Source organism: Staurois parvus, unplaced genomic scaffold, assembly GCF_062004578.1.
Source record: "Staurois parvus isolate SC_StPar_1 unplaced genomic scaffold, SC_StPar_1.0 ptg000417l, whole genome shotgun sequence".
NCBI lineage: Eukaryota > Metazoa > Chordata > Amphibia > Anura > Ranidae > Staurois > Staurois parvus.
In genome coordinates, this window is record NW_028318213.1 from 329,888 (window position 1) to 357,600 (window position 27,713).

General features: G+C 43.5%; 1 protein-coding gene across 1 annotated transcript; it reads left to right on the forward strand.

Annotated features, from left to right (window-relative positions):
• The first annotated feature begins 47 nt into the window (after window positions 1-47).
• Window positions 48-12,452, forward strand: LOC149454756 (serine/threonine-protein kinase SBK1-like). The gene is made up of 5 exons (XM_089687077.1): window positions 48-115; window positions 5,026-5,142; window positions 10,837-11,012; window positions 11,283-11,485; window positions 11,871-12,452. The coding sequence occupies exons 1-5, from the start codon at window positions 48-50 to the stop codon at window positions 12,450-12,452; spliced, it is 1,146 nt and encodes a 381-aa protein (XP_089543203.1).
• Window positions 12,453-27,713: the final 15,261 nt, after the last annotated feature.

The window sequence follows — 27,713 nt, forward strand, 5'->3', positions numbered from 1 at the left end:
CAAAACATTCCTTATAATAGTATGAATATAATGACTTACCTTAGGAAATGTTGAGATCACTCTTCAATGTATCCTGCAAAGTGTTCCTCTGTTATCAGGCTCCACTGATTTCAAGGTGAGATCTTCAGCTATTCTCCAATGTCACCCTAGATCTGGTGTTGGAGAGGAACGAAAGAGGGAAGAGAAGGTCACCTTTAAATGGGAGTTTAAATGGGGGGGGTGGTTGTAAAGTTGAAGCATTCTGATTGGCTGCCTGGGAATTTACATACGTTGTACAAGTAAGCAAACATTGTGTTTGCCAATTTGCATTTGAACTGATCACTTGTAGACTGTAATTAGAATGTGAGAATGAATACAAAGAAACAAGGAAGACTTGAGGTTCAGGAGTATCAGCGTTTGCTGGGCTATAGATGATCACTTTATATACAGTATTCCATTCTACTGGAATATGAAATGACATTTTTCATTTTGCTGTGGAGCTCCTGGTGAGAAGGTTCGGTGTGTGAAGGTGAACTCAGGTTCTGTGACTTTCCGGCCACAGCAAAATCCTAGAAGGTGGAAAAGACATAAGCAGGAATCTTCTGGTATCGGATTTTTAGATATATTGTTAGTTTAGGATAACTACAAAGTGAATGGTAACATTTATCAAAGCAAAGGATCTTAGTAAGTTTAACCGATTTCCCAGCCGCCCTATAGTAGAAATAGCGCTACAGGGCGGCACGTGCGTAAAATCAAATACCACCGAAAGAAAGCTCAATTCATGGGAAAAAAAGGACGCTGAGAGTGTTTTACTATGGGGCTGTGTGTGTGCGTCACTGTAATCACACGCGATGACAGGGAGGAGAACTGTTAGTAAACAAAACAGTTCTCCTCCCCGGCGGAGATCCTCGGTAATCATGGGGTGCCGGCGAGTAATCACCGGCCAGGACCTAGTGATTGACAGCCATGGCCCCTACCTGGAAATGCAAAATCATGTGTTTGTGTGTATGTGTATATATATATATATATATATATATATATATATATATATATATATGTATGTATGTGATTATGTGCACCCGTGCCGCCCTGTAGCAGTAATTCTTCTATAAGGCGGACAGGAAGCGGTTAAACTGGGTGTTTAATTTCTTCCCTCTGTAAAATACGTAACATGAGACCCATCCAATGATTTTTATTATGTGGCCCTGCTCAGAATTTGCAATAAACAGCTCTTGCTAGAGCCTGTATTTACGGCAAATTGCAGTCCATGCCCTTATTTCCTTTACTCATTTCGGCTTCATCCATAGGAATGATTCGGGTCGTGCTCATAAGTTTACATACCCCTGACAGAATTTGTTAGATACAGACCATTTATTAGGAATGCATTCATGATCAGGCCAAAAACACCACCAATGTAGTTCCCAGAAACCACTTCCCATCCTTGAAGACACCACAGGAACAAAACACAATCCCTGTGTCTATGGAACACGTTCCTTCTGTTTGGTCCCCAACCACCATACACTAACTCGGGGACAAGGTCAGCCAACCACAGACATACTGATCCATAGATACCTGGTCACTACAAGCTGACCAAACCAAATGAGGACACCTAGAGTCATGACTGCTGTATACGCCTCCACATCTACACTAATATTCCTTTAGATCAGCAATTTCTCCCATAACCACTGGAAAAGGATCATTTAGATCTGTATCTTTCTCTTCCCAATACTCTTCACATCCCTCACCCCTCCCTACATCATAGGCACAGATAGAAGCACCTTACGAACCTCTCTGTTTCCACCACCCCCCTCTGCCAATCCCTCCACTGGCTTCCGATTGCCCAACGGATCAAATTCAAAATCCTAACACTGACGTACAAAGCTGTCCACCATACTGCCCCAAACTACATCTCCGACCTAATATCCAAATACCACCCAACACGCACTCTCCGCTCCTCACAAGACCTGCTTCTCTCTAGTTCCCTGGTCTTCTCCTCTCATGCCCACCTCCAGGACTTCTCCAGGGCGTCACCCATCCTCTGGAACTCCCTACCCCAATCCATCAGATTATCACCTACTCTCCTCTCCTTTAGGTGCACCCTGAAAACTCTTCTCTTCAGGGAAGCCTACCCCACCCCCTGCTAATTGCCAACCTCCTCCACTCTTCTTACCACTCCTTCACCCATAGCCATTTCCTCCTGTACCACCATTCCCTCCCTCCTAGATTGTTAGCTTGAAAGAGCAGGGCCCTCGAATCCTTCATGTATCACATTGTATTGTTATTGTTCTTTTGCATGTACTGTCTCCCATTGTAATGTACAGCGCTGAGCGAACTGTTGGGGCTTTATAAATACTGTATAATAATAATGTGATAATATGTCCCAACCTCTCGGCTATGGCAGCCTGACCATTGAAAATTGAAATAGTTTGCATTGTGCATAATCTGTAATGTTTCCGTTTTCGCCCGAGGTTGGACTGGGACCACTTTGTATGAACCTATGATGTTTGCTCAGTCTTCACTTTTGCTATCAATTCCTTGTTTTGTGTCACCTTCAGATTTGTAATTCTTAATTTTTAAGACTTTCCTCCTGGGAGGCCTTAACAATAATAATACTTTAACAATACCAGGTAAAAACCCTTTACATTTACTCTTTTTCATTCTCCGATGCCCTAATATTTGGTTAATAGATTTTCCTGCAACCACGGGTTTCAGGAAAGAAAATTGCTTGATTCCCATATCCACACAATCAGTGTTGATGGGAGAATCCCTTCCATGAAGCTATTGTGTTCTCTCAGTGGGGATAGGGGGTGGGGAAGTCATCCCCACTGGGAGAACACAGTGATTTCTGCTAGTGGCTATATTAGCCTCTAGCAATGATCACATGGAAAACCCAACAGGTTGGTTGTACTAAATTTGACCAATCAATCAACTTAGATACATTCAGCCTGCCTATACATAGGTTAAATCTTGGCCTTGAACCATCCGAGATTTGAACCTTCTATGGACGGCTTTAGTTACAAAGCTTTCCATGCTAGATATGGCAGCTGTTTCCAGCAGATGGTGCCCACAGTTTCCAAGTAATTACCTTAAAACTTTTCAAAGCTCCACTAACAAGTTGAGAAAATGGAAGAAAATAAGTGATAGAAAAATAAATGACACAAAAAAAATATATATATATTTTTTCAAGCCTTTAGTCTGAGACTACAATATTCAGTACACCCAAGGTGTTGGAGCACAGAAATTTACCATAACAATAAGATCTACCCTGAATGGTTTCAGCCGACACCCAACAGACAATACACAGAGGAGGAACTGAAGGCAATGGGGATGGGATTTGGTAATTACAGTAAACAAACAATAATAGAGGTGAACACCCAGACACTCAGCAGAAACAATTGACAATGACAATGGCTACCATTTTCCCCAACAATGTTTTGTAGTGTATACTAAAATAACCTAAAAATACTCCATACTCTGGTCCAGAAAAGTTCCACTTTTCCAAAAATGAGGATGCTAAAATGTGAACATTACCAAACATCCTCCCTGCTACATTTAGCTTTAATTTCATACAAATACAATCCATTTCAATAAAACAAATCACAACTAAATCAAACTAAAACAAGTTTTTAAAAAATAAAAATGTCAATTCATGATTTTTTTGCATTAATAATAAAATAAACAAAAAAAAAATAAAATCAAACAAGCAAAATAATATTTCCTCTTCCGTATACTATTATCCCTATTAAATTGACCGGCTTCAGTTGGTTCTTCCAATATCCTTTTCCTGAATATGGCACTCCAGCAATCTAGTAATATAGAAGGTAATTATCAAGCATGTTCTACTATCCAACCTAATGCAGAGTAGCTGGTTATTTCCTGCATTTCCTCCACATTTGGTCTATGATTCCCTATGCCTTGCTCAATAAAGTACTGGAAGTATGGGACACACTGGTGAGGCCACCTCCTTACCTTTACTATGGCACCCCAAAAACACTTCATTACCCTTAGGAGAGAAGAAAATCTGGATTTTACCAACATCAGGGGGTTTATTAACCTTTTCAGTTAAAATAATTTGGCCCCCAATGTGATCTGGACTTGTCACAATGGAGTACTCTCTATTTTCGGTTTTGTGACCTCAAAGTGAACATTTAAAGTAAAGTAGATTGTGGAGACAAAATACAACAAATACAAACCAAACATGACAATAAAGACATACATTTCACCATCTCAGGGAAAGTTCCTTCATCTCCCCAATGAACATATATGTGTATGAGCGCAGTGCTGAGTCTGAGCAGTTCCACATTACTAAAAATGACTAGTGATGAAGCCCCATAGCAGAAAAATGTATTTTGGCCCTCAAACTTTATATGTAAATCCTCTGCTTGTAAAAGATTAGTATATATCGTAAGAATCTGCAGAAGATTTTTGAAGCTTTTAGTGATGGAACATCTTTGTTAAAACCTTTAAAGAATAACTTTACTTTCAGGATCCAATCACAGCTCAGCATTCCAGCCTTTGTCAGTTCATATATATTGTCCACTTTATAGTCTCAGGTGGGTGGAGTTCTATGTTGGTTTTAGATTGTATATTTATGATTTATATATGGATGCATGTTTATATTTCATTTATTTAGACAGATATTTTATACATACATTTTCCATGGCTAAATTGGGTGAATGTGATATTTTGCATTTTTGTAAATTTATGTTGAGCGATTTAATAAAAATATATTAAAAGAAAATTAAGACATTTTATACATTATCTCTATAAATCTTAGCATCTAGAAACTTTTTTCTTGGTAATTAAATCAATCAAAATTAGCAATTTTCCCGCCCTCATCACACTGGCACAGCATAAACAATCCCCATTCATATGGACCTACCTGCTCCACCCTTCAGGAGCCCATTCCAAAGTCCACAATCATATGTTAATGAGCAGCTCCTCTGTGTTGGCCAATCAGAATCTCATTTAACAAATTCCCTTTTCTCCTCACATATATACCAGACCTCCAGTTCTTACTTTCAGTGACTCTCATTTTGCTTGTAGCAAAAGTGATTCATCTTCTCCATTGACTGCTTCCCACCAGAATTACTTTTCAGAAGACCACATAGATTTCTTCCGTGAAGACCGACTTGGAGACCATCTATACCTTCATTTTCCAAAGTAAGTCATAGAGAACTTCATAGTTTTATAATCCTCAGTTTTATCCTTTTCTAGGGTTTTTTCTACTATTAGAAGATGTACTTAGCAGAAAGTTAGATAGTAAAACTGTTTAATGTTCTCTATTTTTCACACTTACCTGTTATTTATTGTCACAAAAATAGGCCTTTTATTTTACAGATTTATATATTGATTAAATATCCACATTATCTTGCAGTCATTTATTTTTAAAATATATTCAGCCTTAAGCTTTACATTCAGATGTTCATTCTTCTTGTACCCTTGAAATAAAATGAAACAATTCCATCCTCGGTTGTGTGATAGATGGTAGATTAGCAGTTGCATGTTAAATACAATTCAAAATCAAAAGTTTCACATTTTGCATTCCTGTAATTTTGCCATTCCAGTCTGTCTTTTTCATATATGGAAATGTTTTCCTAATTCTCTCTTTCATCATATTTTACAATGACAACCTAACAATACAGATTTTTTAGCAGAAAGTTAAATAGAAAAAAAACTGTTTTTAATTCTCCCAAAATTTAAATTATTTTTTCTTTCTCACTTGCCTGTTATTGCCTTACAAAAGGGATTAAATCATTGTCTTTTGTTTAGAGATCCATAGATTGATGGAATATCCACATTAACTTGCAATATGTTGTTTTTACAATCTACCCAACCTCATGCATTACATTCAGATGTTCTTTCTTCATGTTCCCTTGAAATAAAATGAAACAATTCCATCCGAGGTTGTCTGGTAGGTTGTAGATTAGCAGTTGCATGCTAAACAATTCAGTACCAAAACATGATTTCATTTATTGCTAGCTGGAAATATTTTTTTCATTCATTAAGCTCTGACATTGCTCTGTATTACTAGCAGTGCATGCAGAGAATGAGGAAAGTGAGGCTTCCCACCTGTTAGCTAGGTGTCTCATCACACAGTGGAAGCAAAAATGTGTTACATCACCTCTGCATTCACCACCAAACATGGAGTCACTTTCACACCTGCAAATGGTGGAGTATTTCCATCTTTTGTCTAACCCCTGTATATTCCCTATAAATGAGACAAACTCAACTGATGATAAAAGAATAAAAAATACAAGCCAATTACTCTCTGATTCTCTGACCACATATACACAGCTATATACCCTAGAACATTCTAGCCAAAAAATCTCATCAACCTGTCACATCACATGCCAGGAAAATTAAGAAAACAAATAAGTTGTGCTTGCATATAATTGGATGATGGAAGTCAGCAGAGCTCCTCCCTTATTTACTCTAACAGATTCTATGATATCTAACAGAAAGCACTCCTACGCTGAATATTATCTAATGTATTTCATAGATTTTGAATGTGTTGTAGTATTTATTATACCCTTTTTCTTTTCTTTCTGTCTTTTCTATCTTTAATTTGTATATATGTGATATTTAGCATTTTTGTAAATTTATGCTGAACAATTTAATAAAAAGATATTATAAAGAAAAAAGAATATTAAGACATTTTATACATTATCTCTATAAATCTTAGCATCTAGAAACTGTTTCCTTGGTTAATTAAATCATTTAAAATTAGTTTCAGGGTAATTTTCCCGCCCTCATCACACTGGCACAGCATAAACAATCCCCATTCATATGGACCTACCTGCTCCACCCTTCAGGAGCCCATTCCAAAGTCACCAATCATATGTTAATGAGCTGCTCCTGTGTGTTGGCCAATCAGAATCTCCCATCAATTAAATTCCATTTTCTCCTCACATATATACCAGACCTCCACTCCTTACTTTCAGTGACTCTCATTTTGCTTGTAGCAAAAAGTGATTTATATTCTACATTGCTTCCCGCCAGAATTGCTTTTCAGAAGACCACATAGATTTCCTCCGTGAAGACCGACTTGGAGACCATCTACACCTTCATTTTCCAAAGTAAGTCATAGAACTTCATAGTTTTATAATCCTCAGTTTTATCCTTAGCTAGCATTTTTCTCTACTATTAAGAGATGTACTTAGCAGAAATTTAAATAGTAAAAATGTAGAATGTTCTCTATTTTTTCACTTACCTGTTATTTATTGTCAGACAAATAGGCCTTTTATTTTAGAGATTTATATATTGATTAAATATCCACATGATATTGTGATCATTTACTTTTTAAAATATATTCATCATTAAGCTTTACAATCAGATATTCATTCTTCATGTACACTTGAAATAGTTAAAAAAAACAATTACTCCTCAGGTTGTCTGTTAGATGGTAGATTAGCAGTTGCTTGTTAAACACAATTCAAAATCAAGTTTTTTTACTGAGTTCAAAATTTTGCCATTCCTGATATTTTGCTATTCTTGTCTGACTTTTTCATACATGGAAGTGTTTTCCTAATTTTCTTTTTCATCATATTTTATAATGACAACCTAACAATACAGATTTCTTAGCAGAAGGTTAAATTGCCCTACAAAAGGGATTCAATGATTCTCTTTGGTTAGAGATCCATAGATCGATGGAATATCCACATTATCCTGCAATATGTAATTTTTACAATCTACCCAACCTCATGCATTACATTCAGATGTTCTTTCTTCATGTATCCTTGAAATAAAATGAAACAATTCCATCCGAGGTTGTCTGGTAGGTTGTAGATTAGCAATTGCATGCTAAACAATTCAGTACCAAAAGATTTTTTATTTCCCTAAGTTTCATATGTTGCCATTCCTGTCTGTCTTTTTGTACACGCCATTGTTTTCCTATATTTCTCATTCATCATATTTTACAATGACAACCCAGCAATACAAATGTTGTAGCAAAAAGATTAAATAAAAAGAATGTTTTAATGTTCCCTGAATTTAGATGATTTTATCTTTATTTCCCTTGCCTGTTATTGCCCTACAAGAAGGATTAAATGATTGCCTTTTGTTGAGCGATCCATAGATTGATGGAATATCCACATTGTTTTGCAATATGTTATTTTTACAATCTACCCAACCTCATGCATTACATTCACATGTTCTTTCTTCATCTTCCCTTGAAATAAAATGAAACCGTTCCATCCGAGGTTGTCTGAGAGATTGTAGATTAGTAGTTGAGTGTTAGACAGGAATGGTGAAAAAACTTTTGATGGTGAATTGTTGTTTGTCTTTTTGTACATGAAACTTTGTTTCCCCCCTAATTTTCTTTGCTTTTCCAAATTTTCCAATAAGAACCTGTTTTAGCAGTAAGTTAAATAGACAAACGTTTTTATGTTCCCTCAATTAGATTTTTTACCTTTTATCTAAATTGCCTGTTATTGCCCTACAAGTATGAATACATTATTTTCTTTTGTTTAGAGGTCTGTGTATTGATTGAATATTTTTTTTAGAATATAACCAACCTCATACATACATTGAGATTTTCTTTCTTCATGTATCCTAGAAGTAAAATTATACAGGTCTTCTTAGGTCATCCTAGATTGTCTGTTAGGCAATTTTCAGTTTGGTTTGAAAGCACAATCCAGCAAAAAAATGTTTTTTTATAGTAATCGGGTTCCAAATTCCACTGTTCCCATTTGTCATATTTAGTACATGTGGGGTTCTGTTTTCTCTTCCACTATATTGTTACAATGACAAGCTTACATAACATTGACTAGAATGTTGGCAACTCTGACCAGCAACTCAATACAATGGCTGTAGCTAGAGGCCAACTCCAGCCAATCCCATTTATTTGCTTGATTTATGAATGAGTTATAACTTCTGTCAGGTTTTTATTACCACCTGGGTCCTTATTGGGAAGATCCACTAGTGACCCAATACTGGGACACACATGGCAATAAACACCTGACAAAGATATGAGTCTGAGTGCTCCAACTATCTTGTCCTATGACATGCTCAGATCATTTGTTGTACTTTGCGCTTCACATTCAAATATACTGTGTGTGTATATATATATTTTTTTATTTTTTTTTTCTGTTTATATTCATGCCTTGCTAGTCTGGCTAGAGTATTCTATGGCAATCTTTTTCAACCAGGGTGTCCAGGTACCCTGGGGTGCCTTCTGGGTTATTCAGCGATGCCTTTGGTAGAATTGCCCCAAAAACTGTAAACAAGACAGTAAATGGATCAGTCCTGCCTTTTTGTTACACAAACCACAAATTTGTATTGTGCAGCATTACAACCTTGGGTTCTGTGGGGTCCAGCCGCTGACATTCCTAACAACGGATGATGTAATTGGTTGAAAAGGAGGACATCGGTCACCTGAATCCTTGTTTGCCCCTCTCCATCAGCACTGGGGTCACTTTAGCTGAGTGAGGGAGAATGTTGGGACATGTTGGTAGCAATGTGCAAAGGTGCAATAGTTATGAAAGAACAAACCACTTCTAATGTTGGGGGTCCTACTTGTGTGGATGTTGCTGCTTTACGTAAAACTATTTGTTTAGTTCTTACATTTTAGCATGGGGTGCCTCAAGATTGTGTGGAATTGTAAAGGGCACATTGACTAAGAAAAGGTTGAGAAACACTGTTCTATGGTGTATGCATAGCAAGACCAGTATAGGTCCATGATGAGGGACCCCTTGTATTTCCCTGTTACTATATAATGCTAGAATGCAGTTTTTCATTGTCCAGTTATACCTGACTCTGGTATATTTCCTATTGTGAATTGATGTTGGTCACCTTTGGAAATAGCCACCAAATCTTCTTTCTGTTTATGTACCTGTTATTAATCTTTAATAAAAATATCATGGAGCAAAAAAAAATTACAAAACCTAATAAAGGTTTTCATTCTTCCCCCACTTGTGCCCTCTTAAAGAGGTTTTGCTGACCACACACATGAAGTGAGGGAAGATCGGACGTCAGAAACGACAATAAAAAGTTAAAAGATGTTCTAACCTTGTCCTATTTTTGTCCAAATTCTTTGGTTGGATTTGTACTTGAAGTCTCAGGAAGTCACATATCTTTAGTAAATCATTTACTGTATTACAGCAAAGTAAAACCAGGGACTTCCTAGGATGGCATCTAAGGACAGAAAGTCAACACCCAGCTATAAAAGATATTTTCATAAATGTTAGTCATATCATGCAAAAGTTTAAAGATTCACACATGATGTTCAATACAAAAACTTTTGTATGATGTGACTAATACATTTGGAATTTGTATCCCTATGTTTTGAATTGATATCCCTGGCTGCCATCCTAGGAAGTCCCCGGTTGTTACCTTGTTGTAGTCATTTGTTGGTTTGGAATGATGGCACTCTCGGTCCTTTGCCCAGTGCCATTCTACATCACTCCTTTCTCTCTTTGGAATCTATAAAATAATTGGACTTCTTACATATAACTTGTATGTATCAGAGTAAGGGTTCGTGTCAATAGAATCAGTTTGATGTCCATTTGAGACCCTTCTAAAATAATTTATAATACTGTATATTGACAGGTGAATTTGATCGGCTTCAAGTGGGTTTTGCATTACCATAGACTTATATAGGAAAGCAATATCCACTTGCTGTGAATAAAAGCTCATCAACATAAGCCCAACATGTATTTAATAAGAATTGGAAGCATATATCAGCTTTAAAATGTAAAATAACTGTCTTTAGTTACAATACTACCCCTCCCCCCACCTCTAATGAAGGTGACAATTAATAACAGTAACTGGGTGATATCCAGAGAGATGATTAATGCCGCTTACTAATGATTAGTGCCAAATGAAACTCATTTGTATTTTTTGATGTTGTGATTCCAGAATGGCTTCTAGCATTGTAGAAGTAACCAAGAACACTGCAAGGAAACTTCTTGAGCTCATTGCCGAAACCTCAGAAAACCTGACGATGATGGAAGTCGCAGACCACTTCCACCTCATCAAAGAGCTCGGGACAGGATCGTACGGAAAGGTTCTCTTGGCCAAACATCGGGGTTCAGGTAAATTTGTAGCCTAATTCATGTAAAGAGAATGATTTACAGAATCAGTTGTGCTTCTGAGTGCTTTTGAGCAGCATTTTTAAGTTTCTAAGTTTTCCAAGCCCCCCTTGCTTCCAGTTTTTGAGTGATGGTTATGGATCTTAATAAGTCAGAGCTTTTAGATTTACATAAACTTTTAACTAACTTTAGCAGGTTTTTAGCAAGCTTCATCATTTCTCTAATGTTGGGTTTATGATACTCATTGTCTTTTTATGTCTTTCTTTTTAACAGATGAGTTGGTGGCTATGAAACTGATGAATAAAGAGAAAACTCCAATGGACAACTTCCTAGTGGAATATGGAATGTCTCTTAGTCTCAGCGGCCATCCAAATATCATCGAAACCCATGAAATCGCTTTCCAAACCAGCAACGATTATGTCTTTGTCCAGAAGGTGGCACCAGCTGGAAACCTTCATTCAATAGTAAAGCTAAATGTAAGTTTGTATCAAAAATGTATTGATCTTTATAGTCACAATTTCTAGTTTTAGTTGCTTTTGAAGCATTTCTGAGTTTTAAAGGTTCCTTTCCCAGGGCAGTGAGTTGGTAGGATGTATAGTTGGCATACGCTTGTTGTTTAAGGTATGTGTATCACTCAGGTTATGAAGCAAGGTTTAAAATGGAGTAAGATGGGTTAAGATGGATCTTGCACCATTAATGGCACCATTTTGTATGCTGACAGGTTTCCTTTAATCATACTCCTTGTGTATTCAGCTAATGTATGTTTGTTTCCCTGTACACGAGGTAAGGTGGGTTCAATATGTTGGGTAACATTGTGTTATATTTGTGTCTAGTGACTAATTTTCTCTTTTTTTTCTACAGGTTGGTTTAAATGAAGATCTTGTAAAGGGCTTTATTCCACAGGTAGCGAGTGCCTTAGACTTTATGCACAGCAGAGGAATGGTCCATCGGGACATTAAACTGGACAACATTTTGCTCATGGACATTGAATGTAAGGAAGTCAAATTAGCAGATTTTGGACTGACGAGGCTCCGGGGCACTCAAGCACCATGTATGGCCTGGTCCATCCCATATACTGCTCCGGAATTGTGCAGCTTAAAAGAAGGGGATCAATTGCTGCTGCACCCGAGCATTGACGTGTGGGCGTTTGGAGTCTTGTTGTACACAGTTATGACTGGCACATTTCCTTGGGAAGAAGCAGGGGGTCATGACCCCATGTATCGGGAGTTTGCTTGGTGGCAAACGAAGAAAGACCTAACCTTGGCACCAGGAAAGTGGCAACAATTCTCCATGGAAGCCAGGCAGATGTTCTGGGACTTGTTGGCCCTCAATGCCTCTGAGAGGTGTTCTGCTATGGACATTTTAAAATATGTCCACCTGCCATGGACAGCAAAAATGCCTCCAGAGAATCTAACCAGGAAAACAGTCATACATGTGATATAACAGAGTGCATGATGTCCATTGTGGAGCCTCATCAAGTGTTGCCTCATACAAGACTCATGTCCTAGGGGAAGGTAAGTCTAAATCTTAGGACTGCTGGCTTTTTCTGTATCTGGTCACATGTTTGCTTATCTACTGTAATTGCTGATTTCAGGAATACTAACTCATAGCGTAGGAAAACCGTATATAATGAGCCACAGAAGCACAGATCTAATTGGAGCACATGTCCACTTCTTTCCACCACAGTTCTCAAAAGCAATTTCACTATTCAAACATATACCATTCTAAAGCTATAACACCGATGTATGCTTACATGGTACCTACACTAATTACACATTCATTCTGTTTGGCTTTAGTCTCCCAATGCTTCCCCTGCCTAAGAAAATATTATATGGTCAAATTATGGGACCCTCTGCTCCAGGGCCACAGAGCAGCTAATGGCTTGGTTATACTACATAGAGATTACATTGCACTTCTTCTCACCATTGATTTTATTGTTCTCCTTAAATGGCCTTAAAACTCATTTCCAGTTTTATTCCTTCATGTGGTAGGAGGGGGGCCTGTTTACAAAAACAAGCAATGTTCACCCTCCTCAAGCTCTAGTGCTGCCCCATATTGTCTTTGCTCCAGATTCAGTCTTTTCCAGGATTTGACACCCAATGTTATGCAACATCTTCTGTGAGCTGACAGGGAAATGATTCAGGGAGCCAAGCTCACCGCATCACATGAGCCCAGTTCTCTGCAGCAGCATTCAGGACCTGTTCCCTGCTGGAGGATAGATGAGGATGGGAAACACATGTCAATCATATGTCCAGCCCGGCCAGCAAGACAAAAGACAGATTTAAATAAAGCTCCTAAACATGTGTACTATATTAGAACAAATTGATGGTTTTTACATTTTGTTGGTTTTCTTTTCCCTTTTTTTGTTCATTGTCAAGTGTATTGGAATGTGTTCTGCAATCCTTCTGTACAAGGCATATATGGTAAGTATAATATTGTCATAATAAATGAAGACTTTAATGACTCTATTGCAGTATGGACTGAGGAATCCTTGGATACATTGATGGAATGATGTTACATTACCGAGCCTGAGATCAGCAAGCCCCCCCCCCCAGCCGCATAGTGTAGTAACTTTTGCTAATCTGTGGTTACTCCTCCTGTGCACTGGGTGGTGCTCTTGTGCTTCTTCACCTCTGGTTTATTCAATATTGTATTATTATGTTTATACAGCAATATGACTATTACTAATACTACTATCACTTTATACTACTTTACTACTTCTGCTGCTATTACTCCCACATGTATGGAAAACCTCTATTTCTTTGATGTTCCAGTGTTCAGATTTTGATTTTTCTGTTCTTTTTTTTTCTATTAACATTATTTTGAAAACTTTACACTCTATTACCTAGCAGGAGAAATGAGGGGCTCCACTGATTGATACTTTCCAACCGTTCCCGATTTGGCAGGGCATGCCCATTTTTTAGTTTATTGTCCCATGACGGTTGTGTCTGGGCTGTGTCCTGGGATCACAGCATGAGGATCTGATGGTTTCAGCTGTAACAGCATCAGTGTTGGCTTCTAGTCCTGATCCTTGTTTGCCCACATTCCCAGCAGCAGCTGTGCCCACTGATCTCGCCCTTTACCAAGTCACAAATCCCAGTGTATTGCATGCTATGCCAGATGGCCCTTCTGGCCAAATTAGGAAAATGATCTGATCTGGTGGAGGCTCTTACTGACTTCATGGTTGTGTCCGTTTTAGAAGACACAGCCTTGGTTGCCAGCTAAGGGTTATCAACAATCTCCTGCAAGGAAATTTTTTTCCCCCAATGTGCTGACCCAAGTTGTCAATCCAAATATTCAGGTTGTGAGCCACACATGCAGCTGCCAAGGCTGGTGCCACAGAGGCAGAACTTGCTTCCTAGATTATCCTAAGGAGGTCCTCTATCTTCCCATCCATTAGGGTTAAGATGAAGGTTTAGTCTGGATTTTCCTTTAACTAACACCCAAACCTTTCCCCAAGCATCATATGTAGGAGCTGTATTTCTAACAGTCCTACATATGACAGGTTCCCACTGTCACAGGATTTTAGAAACCACTGCTGTCACTGGGAATACTCAGCCATGTGTGTGTGGGGGGGGGGGGTGCATATGAGGACCACATATTTTATAGGGGGTTTCCAGGTTTCAATAAGTATCTGCAGAACCAAACAACCACTAATCAGGGTTGTGGGGAAGAGACCCTTGTCCTCATGTATTATAGGGATAAAGTGCTTTGCTAAGGGTTCCCCCTGGCAAGGCACCCCTGAATGTTGAGGGCATGTGGCCTGAGGCTGAGATTTCTTTTTTCTGATTCCTTCCTCTGATTAAGGTCCTTCAAGGATTGATTTATGGAAAAGGTCCTCCCCTTTTTGGTCTAGCAATCATGCAGGTCTTTGCAAAAGCCCAATGAAAAATATTGTTTTCTGTGTGCCCTGTTCACACCACACCATCTGCACATGACATTAGCATCGTGGTGTGAACAGGACACATAGAACGCAATGGTTTTCTTTATACCCATGCAGAGACCTGAGAGGTGCATAAAAATATGTCAATGCACATGGTGTGAGCGAGCCTATAAGGTACACCCAAAGCAACACCGTATCCATGAAGTCTTCAATAAAGAGGTAATGAGGTAAGCATTAGGAATGCCATTCCCACAACCATATGGAGGGACAAGAACCTACCAATGAAGGGTAGCCTGGGGAAAGAGACAAGAGGGAAGTGCACATATCTGTGATCCCAATGACCACTGGCCCAACAGCCATCCGGTAAAAAAAAACAAAATCTACATCACACTTTATTCCTGTTGGCAGTATACACAAGCAGAACTGGAGGGGTGGGTGGGCTATTGTATGCTGTCTTGTATTTCCTGTTGAAAGTAGAACCATTCATCTCTGGTTGGACCTTGAAGATGAGGATATACCCTGAAAACTTGTCCTGAAAATTGAATGTTAGTGCAAATAAAAAAAGTATCCAGGACAGTACTCAATTGTTCTTGTTAGCAGAAAACTAAAAAAAGAAATGTGTGGGTGGGCAAGACTTTAAGGCCTTAGATCACTTTTCACAGAAAAGCACAGGGGCAGCTGACAGGCATCGTGAGGCCATACTGCTTCTTCCTGAATGTTTTGGGCTGTCTTGGACAGTTGAGGAAGTATTTGCAATGGTATTTTCAAGTGCAAGCCTAATGTTGGACAGGCAGTTGCAGCACAGCTCTATTCACTTGAATAAGTCACGTTCAGCGACAGTACTGCCTACTGAATGTGATTTAGGGAGATAATTTTGGATGTTGAGCCCCACTGAATCAATGGGTTTGGGCATTTTCAAAATGGAGGTCATTGGTGGTCAACTTCTTCTTCCTGGTTCCCTGTGCCGGCCCATTTATGTCCTGTTTTATAAAACATTCTTAAGTTAATTAATGTAATTATTTCTAAGAACACAATTACTAGTTCTTATAATATAGATGGACAGCATAAGAATAGCAATGTTAGGTTATTTGGCCCCATATTATTGTGGGAGGGTGTGACCTACTGTTGGGTCCATCCTTCTCAGCATAGTCTATTTGGTAGGGCGTCTCCCACTCCAGTACTGTATATGCATTTTGGTATGTAGTTAGTGGGGTTGCTGCATTGCTACGTGTCCTCTTTCACAATTCTAGTCATTTTGATTGTAGAAGGTTTGGCAAAACCTCAGGGGAACATCACCTTCTCTTATTACTGCTTGGAGCCACCTTTGTGGGCCGAGGCCTGGTTATGTCCCCCTCCCCCCTCTTTTTGTACTTCTAATTTGCATTGTTTATTGTAAACCCAGCTATCTGATTTTTTTTCCTTTTTTAATGTCTTGTTGATTTGTTTTTTGTCTGCAGTTATTTTTGTATTCTTTGTATTGTATTTTGTAATCTCTTAAATTCTGATCAATAAAATATTATGCAAAAAAAAGTCACATGCCTGAAGAAGGGGCCTTGCATGGCTCAGAGACCAGGATGTTGTTATGGTGTGATGTGATCATTTAATAAAATGTTTGGATGCTTTTTGGAGATCCTTCATGTGCTTCCGGCATATCTCTTGTTCTATTATATCTAAAGGTGAATTCCCAAAACATGACCTACTTGGGGTACTTGACAGCTAAGGTTGGGAACCATTGCTATACACAAATTTTGCTAACCCCAAAAAATTAATTTCACTCTGGTGACCGTGGGTTACATTTGGCTTCCATATCCACTTCCGTCAAAAGAACCGTACCTGTACATCCTCTGGTTGAATTTGGTATACTGGGGTCATGGCTGGAGCTCCAGTCATGACCCCAATATCTTTTTCTTTTTTTTTTTTTCAGCCAGCCATGTGAAATAAAGTGATCCAAGTGGCTAATGAATCACTGGATCACTTTCACATGCAACTGAAGGGGGCCCCCCCGCTGCCTTCTTGGGCTCTCCCATCCCACCAGGGAGCTCCACACTGAACTCGCAGGTTTTGCCTGCCAACTATAGAGATAATCAAAGACCAGAACATCCCCAATCATTTCTATGATCTAACAAACTGGAAGCAACAAGTATTTTGTCATTTCTGGTTTTGGTTTAATGTAAACAAGCCATTACCAGCCTGTGAAAGCATCTGATCACACCGATCTCAGTCTGATCAGATCTTTTTAAGAGCAGAGAAGAGGTCTGGGGTCTAATGGACCCCGTATGTCTCAGTAGAGAGGACCTGTCACTGCCCATGCTATCACAAGGGATTTTGTTCATCCTTTGTGATAGCAATAAAAGTGATTTAAACAAATGAAAACAAATAAGTATTAAAAAATAAATAAATACAAAAATAAAAAAAACACTTCAATACCAGAATCCCCCCTTTCCTGCCCAGGCCAATTTTCAGCTCTCAGCCCTGTCGCACTATGAATGACAATTGCACTGCAACACTGTAGTCATTAGAAACTTTTTTTAGACAGATACAGCTTTCTTTTGGTAGTATTTAATCACCAATGTTTTTATTTTTTTCTAAAAAAATGAAAAAAGACAACATTTTGAAAAAAAATTTTCTTAGTTTCTGTTATAACATTTTTGAAATAATTGATTTTTTTCCTACACTGATGTTTGCTGATGAGGCTGCACTGATGGCTATTGATAGGCGACACTGATAAGGGGGTACTGATGGGTACTGATAGGCGGTACTGATGATTATTATTATTATACAGTATTTATAAAGCGCCAATAGTTCGCTCAGCGCTGTACATTACAAAGGGGGACAGAACATGTGACAGAACAATACCAATACAATGCAAAACATGAGGGGATCGAGGGCCCTGCTCTTTCGAGCTTACAATCTAGGAGGGAGGGGATGGTGGCACAGGAGGAGAAAGCTGTGGGGGATGGAGTGGTAGGAAGAGTGGAGGAGGTCGGCAAGTTAGCAGGGGGTGGGGTAGGCTTCCCTGAAGAGGTGGGTTTTCAGGGTGCGCCTAAAGGAGAGGAGAGTAGGTGATAATCTGATGGGTTGGGGCAGGGAGTTCCAGAGGATGGGTGTTAGGAATGGACTGGCCAGCAATGGTGGGACTCACCTGCCTTTTGATCTGCAGTACCAGGGCTGGCCAGCGGGTGCTCCCAGCAATCAGAGACTCAACCTTTCAGCCAGCTAACACCTGGAACTGATGATGCTGGGGTATTTAAGGGATGGCCAGACCCACAGACTCTGCCTTGGTGTTGTGTTTGTCCTGGGCCCTGTATCTGTCCTGCATCCTGTTTCTGTCCCTCTGCCTGACCCTCTGTACTACGCTGCTTGTTACCTGTTTTGATCTCTGGCTTGTGACCCTGACCATCCCTCTGCCTGACCCTCTGTACTACGCTGCTTGCTACCTGCTGAACCTGGCCTGTGACCCCGACCATTCTCTGCTTGCTCCCCCTGTACCTACCTGCCCAATTGATATTGACCCGGCCTGCCTGACGACGCTTGCTTGTATGTACTGTTATCTGTGGGTGGTTGGTTGGGTTTGTTTGCACTGTATTATGTTTAGTATTGCACTGCGTTTATGTTTGTATGGTTAGTGTTAATAAATTGTATTGTTTATCACATATCTGAAGTCTGCGTTTCCCTGCATCAGTCACACACCTCTGGTCATACCTGGGAGCCCTGACATTACACCAAGGCCAATCCTGACCAGAAGTGGCTGCACAGGGAAGCCATCTTGGCTTGTTGATGGGAAGGATGGATCTTGATGAGGTTGTGTATTTATATCTGCTAGTGTTTGATGACAGGGAGTATGCTTATCAAACTCTGAAGGAGTATCCCCGGGATGAACTGCTAGAATGTATACGGCTCGCTCATGTTCTAGTAGATCAGGGCACAGAGTTCTCTGAGGTGCAGCCATTGATTGAGGTTTGTGCTGAGTTGGTTTCATCTGGTTCCCCCGAATGCAGGGATGAATTTTTGCCACCATTTAGTGCAGACCAGGTAGAGTCCCTGGTGTGGTTATTAGAGGATGATGTGGGTTACTTTCTGGAGCGTTATTCCACATGTTCACCACAGACACTAAGAGATTGTATAAACGCAGTGCAGTCATTGACCAGACAGGCTTTGTGTAAGCTCAGCTTTGTTCAACCCATACTGCAGACATGGACAGATTTGTTGCACCCAGCCTCAGTCAGCTTACAAAGACCCAGTCCTGCTTCTAATCTATTTCCTCAAAACTCTATTCCTGCATTCCCAACAGCTCCTCCTGCCCTGCTATCTACCGCATGTCAGTACCCTGTTCCCACTCGCTGCACCTATCCTGCCTTTAACCCTGTAAAAAAGCCCCCTGTAGCAACCGCTCCCTCTCCTGTTCCATCCTCCAGTTCTTCTCTGTCTCCAGCTGCTCCATTCGTTTGCAGACCTGCGTTTACTTGCAGTGCTCCAGTAGTTAAAACCAGAAAAAAGCGAAAATTCTTTCCAACCAATACCATCCTGCCAGTATCCAAACCGGTGAGCCTGCCTTCCGTGGTTCAGCCTGAAGCCTCTACTCGGCCTGATGCCTGTACTCGGCCTGAAGCCTCTACTCGGCCTGAAGCCTGTACTCAGCCTGATGCCTCTACTCGGCCTGAAGCCTCTACTCGGCCTGAAGCCTCTACTCGGCCTGAAGCCTCTACTCGGCCTGATGCCTCTACTCGGCCTGAAGCCTCTACTCGGCCTGAAGCCTCTACTCGGCCTGATGCCTCTACTCGGCCTGAAGCCTCTACTCGGCCTGAAGCCTCTACTCAGCCGGACGCCGGCATTCAGCCTGATGCCTCTACCCAGCATGATGAACTGATCCAGCCTGACGATCCTATTAGGCCAGTTGACTCGATGCCCGCTGTTGATCCAGATGATCCGGTACCTGATCCGGTGCCCGCTGTCGAGCCAAATGACCTGATGCCTGGTGACCCAGTGCCCGCTGTCATACCTGGTGACCCGATGCCCACTGTCGAGCCAGACAATCCGGTACCTGATGACCCGGTGCTCACTGTCGTGCCTGTTGACTCGGAGCCCACTGCCTTGCCAGATGACGCGGTGCCCGCTGTCGAGCCAAATGACCTGATGCCTGGTGACCCGATGTCCGCTGTCCAGCCAGACGATCCAATGTCTGACCCAGTGCCAGCGGTCATCCCAGTTGACTCGGAGCCCACGGTTGTGCCTGGTGACTCGGTGCCCGCCGCCCTGCCTGGGGGCCTGAGACCTGTCGTTCCGCCTGGGGGTCCGGCGCCCGCCACTCCGCCTGAGGGTCCGAGACCTGTCGCTCCGCCTGGGGGTCCGGCGCCCGCCGCTCCGCTTGAGGGCCCGAGACCTGTCGCTCCTCCTGGGGGTCCGGCGCCCGCCGCTCCGCCTGAGGGCCCGAGACCTGTCGCTCCGCCTGGGGGTCCGGCGCCCGCCGCTCCACCTGAGGGCCCGAGACCTGTCGCTCCACCTGGGGTCCGGCGCCCGCCGCTCCGCCTGAGGGCCCGAGACCTGTCGCTCCATCTGGGGGTCCGGCGCCCGCCGCTCCGCCTGAGGGCCCGAGACCTGTCGCTCCTCCTGGGGGTCCGGCGCCCGCCGCTCCGCCTGAGGGCCCGAGACCTGTCGCTCCGCCTGGGGGTCCGGCGCCCGCCGCTCCGCCTGAGGGCCCGAGACCTGTCGCTCCATCTGGGGGTCCGGCGCCCGCCGCTCCGCCTGAGGGCCCGAGACCTGTCGCTCCGCCTGGGGGTCCGGCGCCCGCCGCTCCGCCTGAGGGCCCGAGACCTGTCGCTCCACCTGGGGGTCCGGCGCCCGCCGCCCGCCGCTCCGCCTGAGGGCCCGAGACCTGTCACTCCATCTGGGGGTCCGGCGCCCGCCGCTCCGCCTGAGGGCCCGAGACCTGTCGCTCCATCTGGGGGTCCGGCGCCCGCCGCTCCGCCTGAGGGCCCGAGACCTGTCGCTCCTCCTGGGGGTCCGGCGCCCGCCGCTCCGCCTGAGGGCCCGAGACCTGTCGCTCCGCCTGGGGGTCCGGCGCCCGCCGCTCCGCCTGAGGGCTCGAGACCTGTCGCTCCATCTGGGGGTCCGGCGCCCGCCGCTCCGCCTGAGGGCCCGAGACCTGTCTCTCCACCTGGGGGTCCGGCGCCCGCCGCCCCGCCTGGGGGCACGATGCCTGTCGCCCCGCCTGGGGGCACGATGCCTGTCGCCCCACCTTGGGGCACGATGCCTGTCGCCCCGCCTGGGGGCCCGATGCCTGTCGCCCCTCCTGGGGGCCCGGTGCCTGCTGCCCCGCCCGGGGGCCCGGTGCCTGCTGCCCCGCCCGGGGGCCCGGTGCCTGCTGCCCCGCCCGGGGGCCCGGTGCCTGCTGCCCCGCCCGGGGGCCCGGTGCCTGCTGCCCCGCCCGGGGGCCCGGTGCCTGTCGCCCCGCCCGGGGGCCCGGTGCCTGTCGCCCCGCCCGGGGGCCCGGTGCCTGCTGCTCTGCCCGGGGGCCCGGTGCCTGCTGCTCTGCCCGGGGGCCCGGTGCCTGCTGCTCCGCCCGGGGGCCCGGTGCCTGCTGCTTCGCCTGGTGGCCCGCTGCCTGCTGCTTCGCCTGGTAATCCGATGTGCCTCTGCCCGGAGTCCTGCCCGATGTGCCTCTGCCCGGAGTCCTGCCCGATGTGCCTCTGCCCGGAGTCCTGCCCGATGTGCCTCTGCCCGGAGTCCTGCCCGATGTGCCTCTGCCCGGAGTCCTGCCCGATGTGCCTCTGCCCGATGTGCCTCTGCCCGATGTGCCTCTGCCCGGAGTCCTGCCCGATGTGCCTCTGCCCGGTGTGCCTCTGCCCAGTGTGCCTCTGCCCAGTGTGCCTCTGCTCGATGTGCCTCTGCCCGGAGTCCAGCCCGGTGTGCCAGTCTTTGATATCCCGCCAGTTACCAGACCCGGCGGTGGAACATTTTGCCCAGCTAGGACTGTTTGGAGCGTCCTGAGGCCGCTCCTTGGGGGGGGGGGGGGTACTGTTAGGAATGGACTGGCCAGCAATGGTGGGACTCACCTGCCTTTTGATCTGCAGTACCAGGGCTGGCCAGCGGGTGCTCCCAGCAATCAGAGACTCAACCTTTCAGCCAGCTAACACCTGGAACTGATGATGCTGGGGTATTTAAGGGATGGCCAGACCCACAGACTCTGCCTTGGTGTTGTGTTTGTCCTGGGCCCTGTATCTGTCCTGCATCCTGTTTCTGTCCCTCTGCCTGACCCTCTGTACTACGCTGCTTGTTACCTGTTCTGATCCCTGGCTTGTGACCCTGACCATCCCTCTGCCTGACCCTCTGTACTACGCTGCTTGCTACCTGCTGAACCTGGCCTGTGACCCCGACCATTCTCTGCTTGCTCCCCCTGTACCTACCTGCCCAATTGATATTGACCCGGCCTGCCTGACGACGCTTGCTTGTATGTACTGTTATCTGTGGGTGGTTTGGTTTGGTTTGTTTGCACTGTGTTATGTTTAGTATTGCACTGCGTTTATGTTTGTATGGTTAGTGTTAATAAATTGTATTGTTTATCACATATCTGAAGTCTGCATTTCCCTGCATCAGTCACACACCTCTGGTCATACCTGGGAGCCCTGACAATGGGTGACACCCTGGAGAAGTCCTGGAGGCAGGCATGGGAGGAGGAGACCAGGGAACTAGAGAGAAGGAGGTCTTGTGAGGAGTGGAGTGTGCGTGCTGGGCGGTACTTGGATATTAGGTCGGTGATGTTGTTCGGGGTAGTATGGTAGACAGCTTTGTACGTCAGTGTTAGGATTTTGAATTTGATCTGTTGCGCAATCGGAAGTCAGTGGAGGGATTGGCAGAGGAGGGTGGCGTAAACAGGGCAGTTGGAAAGGTGAATGAGTCTGGCAGGATGGACTGAAGCGGGGATAGCCAGCGACGAGGCAGGCCAGTAAGGAGGGAGTTGCAGTAATCGAGTCGTGATACGATGAGGGAGTGGATGAGCTGTTTAGTGGTTTCTGGGGTTAGGAACGTGCGTATTTTGGCGATGTTGCGGAGGTGGAGTCTGCACGAGTTTGTTAAAGATTGGACTTGGGGCTGGAAGGATAGGTTGGAGTCCAGAATGACACCAAGTACTCTGGCTGCGGGGCGGGTTTGATGGTGGCGTTGTTTGACGTGATGGAGAAGTCAATGGGGGGTGGGGTCCGGGCTGGGGGGAAGACAAGAAACTCGGTTTTAGAGAGGTTCAGTTTAAGGAAGTGGAGCGACATCCAGTCTGACATGTCGTTCAGTAGGTGTGTAATTCGGGCAGAGACTGAGGGGGTGAGGTGGGGGGTTGAGAGATTTGTGTGTCGTCCGCATATAGGTGGTAGTTGAAGCCGTGGGAGTGAGAGTGTATGAGTTGGCCAAGGAAGGAGGTGTAGATGGAGAAGAGAAGGGGCCCAAGGACAGAGCCTTGAGGGACCCCAACAGAGAGGGGGAGTGAGGGGGAGGTGATAGCATTATAGGTAAGGCTGAAGGAGCGTTGTGACAGGTAGGATGAGAGCCAGGAGAGAGCAGAATCTCTGAGGCCGAAGGAGTGTAGTTTTTTAAGGAGGAGGGGGTGGTCGACTGTGTCGAAGGCCACGGAGAAGTCAAGGAGTAGGAGCACTGAATAGTGGCCATTAGCTTTGGCGGTTAGCAGGTCATTGGAGAGCTTGAGTTAGGCAGTTTTGGTAAAGTGTAGGGGATGGAAGCCGGACTGTAGGGGATCAAGGAGGTTGTTGTCATTGAGGTGAGAGCTTAGGTGGGTGTAGACTAGGCGCTCGAGGAGTTTGGATGTGAATGGGAGCAGGGAGATGGGTCTGAGGTTGTTCGGGTCATTGGGGTCCAGAGAGGGCTTTTTAAATATGGGGGTGATGTGTGCATGCTTCAGAGGGGAGGGGAAAGGGCTGGAGGAGAGGGAGAGATTAAAGATGTGGGTGAGGAAGCATAGGATGGAGGGGGAAGAAGGTTGTAGGAGTTGTGAGGAGATAGGGTCGAGGGGGCAGGTGGTGAGGCAGGTACCAGGGGGCAGGTACTGATAGGCGGTACTGATGGGTACTGATAGGCGGCACTGATGAGGAGGTACTGATGGGTACTGATAGGCAGCACAGATGAGGAGGTACTAAAAGGCAGCACTGATTGGGCTGCACTAATAATCAGGCCAGTTGATCATAGACACTTCTGAATCCCAGTCGGAGATGACTCCAGATCCACCCAAAGATGACATGGAAGAGGCACTAGTGATTTTTGACGATGAATTCTCTTTACACATTGGAGCAGAAATACACATTGAGTAAAGAAGAATTGGTGAGTGATGGCGCATCTGAAAGAACATCACATATGGTCAACTTTCTCAGGTATGTGGCTTTCTTGAGAAAATTAAAGCATCAAAAGATCCTATATGTATTTTGTAGTAGTCAGCTCCACAATTCAAACTTTTAGGGGCAAGCCACACTAGCATTTCTGATCTAAGTGTGTAGTCATTACTCTTTGTCCCACCATATTACCACTGTTGAACTGACCACATGCAGTTTGTCATTATAAATTTAATTTTCTTGTTTGCATTTCACAGATAATTTCTATATTTTCTTCTAACAATATTTCTTTAATTTTTTTAGCTGACAAGTCTGGACTATCCCCAATGGATGAACAAGACCCCTGCCTGGTACATGGGAGATGTAACTTGTACATATATAAGTAGTTACTCCTCCTTTGCACCGGGTGGTGCTCTTGATGTGTCTCTGTACAGAAAAAGAAGTCCAGTGAGCTCCTAAATTCCTCTTTGAGCTAACAACACTTTTTCTGTTGCATACATTAGTAAGTCAACCACTTAGCCATGTTTCTTGCATGAATTGGGTTCATCATCTCTTCATCTTTAATCCTCAGCAAACCAACCAGACTTGTTTAGGACAGTCAGGTACATAGAATCTTTAGAATGAAAGGTCAGCAGTGACTCTGTAATGATCTCATTAGAGGTTCTCTTTCTCACTCCTTTGTTTTTCCTTCTCTCTTTTTACCCTTTTTCCTCTCAAATTTCTATTGTCCTCACCACCCTCCTTCCACTCCAATTTCCTGCTCTCTCTCTCTTTCCATTTTCTCTTTCTCTTCCCCTCTCTTTACCCCCCTTCACTCTCTCACTTTCCTCCACCCTCTCTCTCTCTCTTTCCATCCCTTCCAATCTTTCTCCTCCTTTCTTTCACCCATCCTGTCCCCTTTCCTTTCATTCTTTGCCTTCCCTACCCACCATTCTCGCTTCCTCTCTTTTCCATTCTTTCTTCCTCATTTCTACTCCTTCTCTCTCTCATCCTCCTCCCCTGTTCTCTCTCTCTCTTTCCCAATCTCTACCCTTCTCTCCTCTCCTTTCCTCTCCTCTGATTTTTATAATCATAGTGGTATTAACCATTAAGAGGGTCCAATTATACTGTTTTCAAATATTACATACTTTCTATACATCAGGTATTTACACAGGGCAGGCGGCTTTCCCCCCCCCCCAACTTTGTGGGGATCCCCTCATTGACTGGCCTCTCATGGTATGCCCGGATGGTCCCTCCCATTGCCTTTGTGCAGATGCTTGTATCTTATGGTATTTTAGTCTTCCAACTGGTCTGATATGTATACAATTGGTAATGATTATAATGTGTGCTCATCACCTTATATCTCTTCATATAGAAGTCTCCTTACAGCTCCTGAAGAAGTGATATTATCACAACACATGTTGATCTATCGCACTTACTACTATCAGAGTGTCTTCCCTTAACGTTTGCCGAGTTACAGTGTTTCTTACTGTGGGACCTACTAGCAGTACATGTATCTGCATTGATTACACATAGCTGTATGTTACAGGGGTGGTTCACACTCTGTAATCATTTTATAATTGTATGTATCATTGTATGTCTATGTATGCTTAATAAAGAGATATTCTTTTATGGACCATGTTGTAGTGCCTATAAAGTCCTTAAGGGTCTTGTTCTTCCAATACTATTTTAATAGGACATGGCACTTTGGAGCGATGTTTATGTCCCCACAGTAACCACCCTATGCTGGGAATTGATTTCCACATCTCAATGCTTTACAGGAACCAATCATCTCCATTTTCCTCCTGAAACTGCTGAAATCTGCTCGCATTTAGAGACTGCAGGAGGATAATGTTCATTACGCTGTGCAAAAATAAAAAAAAAATACATTCTGATCCATTTTATCTAATCGTAGCCCTTGATTGGTTATGAAATCGCTTACGTTGCCCTTGCTCTTCAAAAGGTTGAGCTCTCCTGATCTACATACTGTACAACATAATAGATTTCACCAAAAATAAGATTTGTCCATTGCATTTAAATTTAAAGAGGATTCAACCATCATATTTCATCAAGATTCACTCATCAGCAGTGAAATATATAATCAATTCATGAAAGTGGGAAATACATTCTCATCAAATCCTATAAATCATACTTATAAGTAAACCATTACATATCCTTGTGATCAATGAAATAAAACGGTGCTCAGTGCAAAAAAAAAAGGTGAATTTGTGCAAGGATCCACTTCCAGAAATCCAACCAACAAAGACTGCGGGTGGGATACCAAATACCCTTGTTTTCTGTGTCTATGGGACATTCGAGACCGACAAAATCACTGGACCAAGAAGAGTTGGCAGCCGAGGGTGCTAACAGTCGGTGAAGAAAATGTCCTCCGAGAGACTTTGGTACCTTCCCATAAAGTTCTTCTACCACCTCTCCACATAAAATTGGGATTGATGAAGCAATTCGTAAGATCACTTCCAAGAGATGGAGAATGCTTCAAATACTTGGTCACCAAGTTTCAAGGCCTGTTGGAGGCAAAATTGAAGGAAGGTGTGTTCGTCGGACCAGACATTAGAAGGCTTATAGTTGATCAAGAGTTTGTCAATTCCATGACGGATCCTCAAAAAGTAGGGTGGATTGCATTTAAAGAAGTCGTACAGACATTTTTAGACAATAACAAAGATCCTAACTACAAAAAGATCCTCAGAAGAATGCTGAAAGCATTTCAAGCTTTAGGCTGCCTGATGAGTTTGAAAGAGCATTTCCTCCAGTCCCACCTTGACTACTTTCCTGAAAATTTGGGAGCTGTGAGTGAGGAACAAGGTGAACGATTCCACCAAGACATTAAAGAGATGGAAAGGCGATACCAGGGAAAATGGAGGATTACAATGATGGCAGACTACTTTTGAATGCTTCAGACAGACATTCCAGATGCTACTCACAAGCCTAAATGCACCAAGAGGAGCCTCACAGGGAAGAAGAATCGAGTTTAGTGTGTGTAGGTGAGCTCATTTCAGTTCAAAAAAGGATTTTCATGAAAAAATTGTAATAAAACTTTAATTTTATAAGTCTATTTCCATTTATTTTGAGGTATTGCCTTATTTAACATAGTTACCTAAATTGTCAGGAAACGTGATGTCCTATGACAAAATGGAGGTCATGTTCAGGTTCAGCGCACCAAAAAAACATAAAGATTACAGGGAATAACCAAAACAGCTCTTCAAAAAATTTTTTTTGCAGACCTGTGTAATAGTTGGGTTGTTGATGTTTATGGCAACTCTTGCACTGGTTGCTAATGTAAGCAGTTGTGTCCCTTCCAATACTAAGATTATCATGTAAAATTGGCATTCCTGAGGGCCACAGTTGGACACCCCTAGTCCCAACAATGGAGGGTGGCTTCCATAAACATGTCCATTGTGATGGGAACAGTATCATCAGTCACGCCTCAGCCAGGTGTTCTACCTCCTCTTTACCATATCAGTTCACAAGTCCATCACCATTATTATGGTCAGT

What these genes read in the sequence shown, in the direction of transcription:
- LOC149454756 (XM_089687077.1), top strand. Translation starts at nt 48, where the DNA reads ATGTTGAGATCACTCTTCAATGTATCCTGCAAAGTGTTCCTCTGTTAT. An exon ending in CTATACCTTCATTTTCCAAA is followed by an intron (nt 5,143 to 10,836) that starts GTAAGTCATAGA and finishes TTGTGATTCCAG; the next exon opens with AATGGCTTCTAGCATTGTAG. An exon ending in ATTCAATAGTAAAGCTAAAT is followed by an intron (nt 11,486 to 11,870) that starts GTAAGTTTGTAT and finishes TTTTTTCTACAG; the next exon opens with GTTGGTTTAAATGAAGATCT.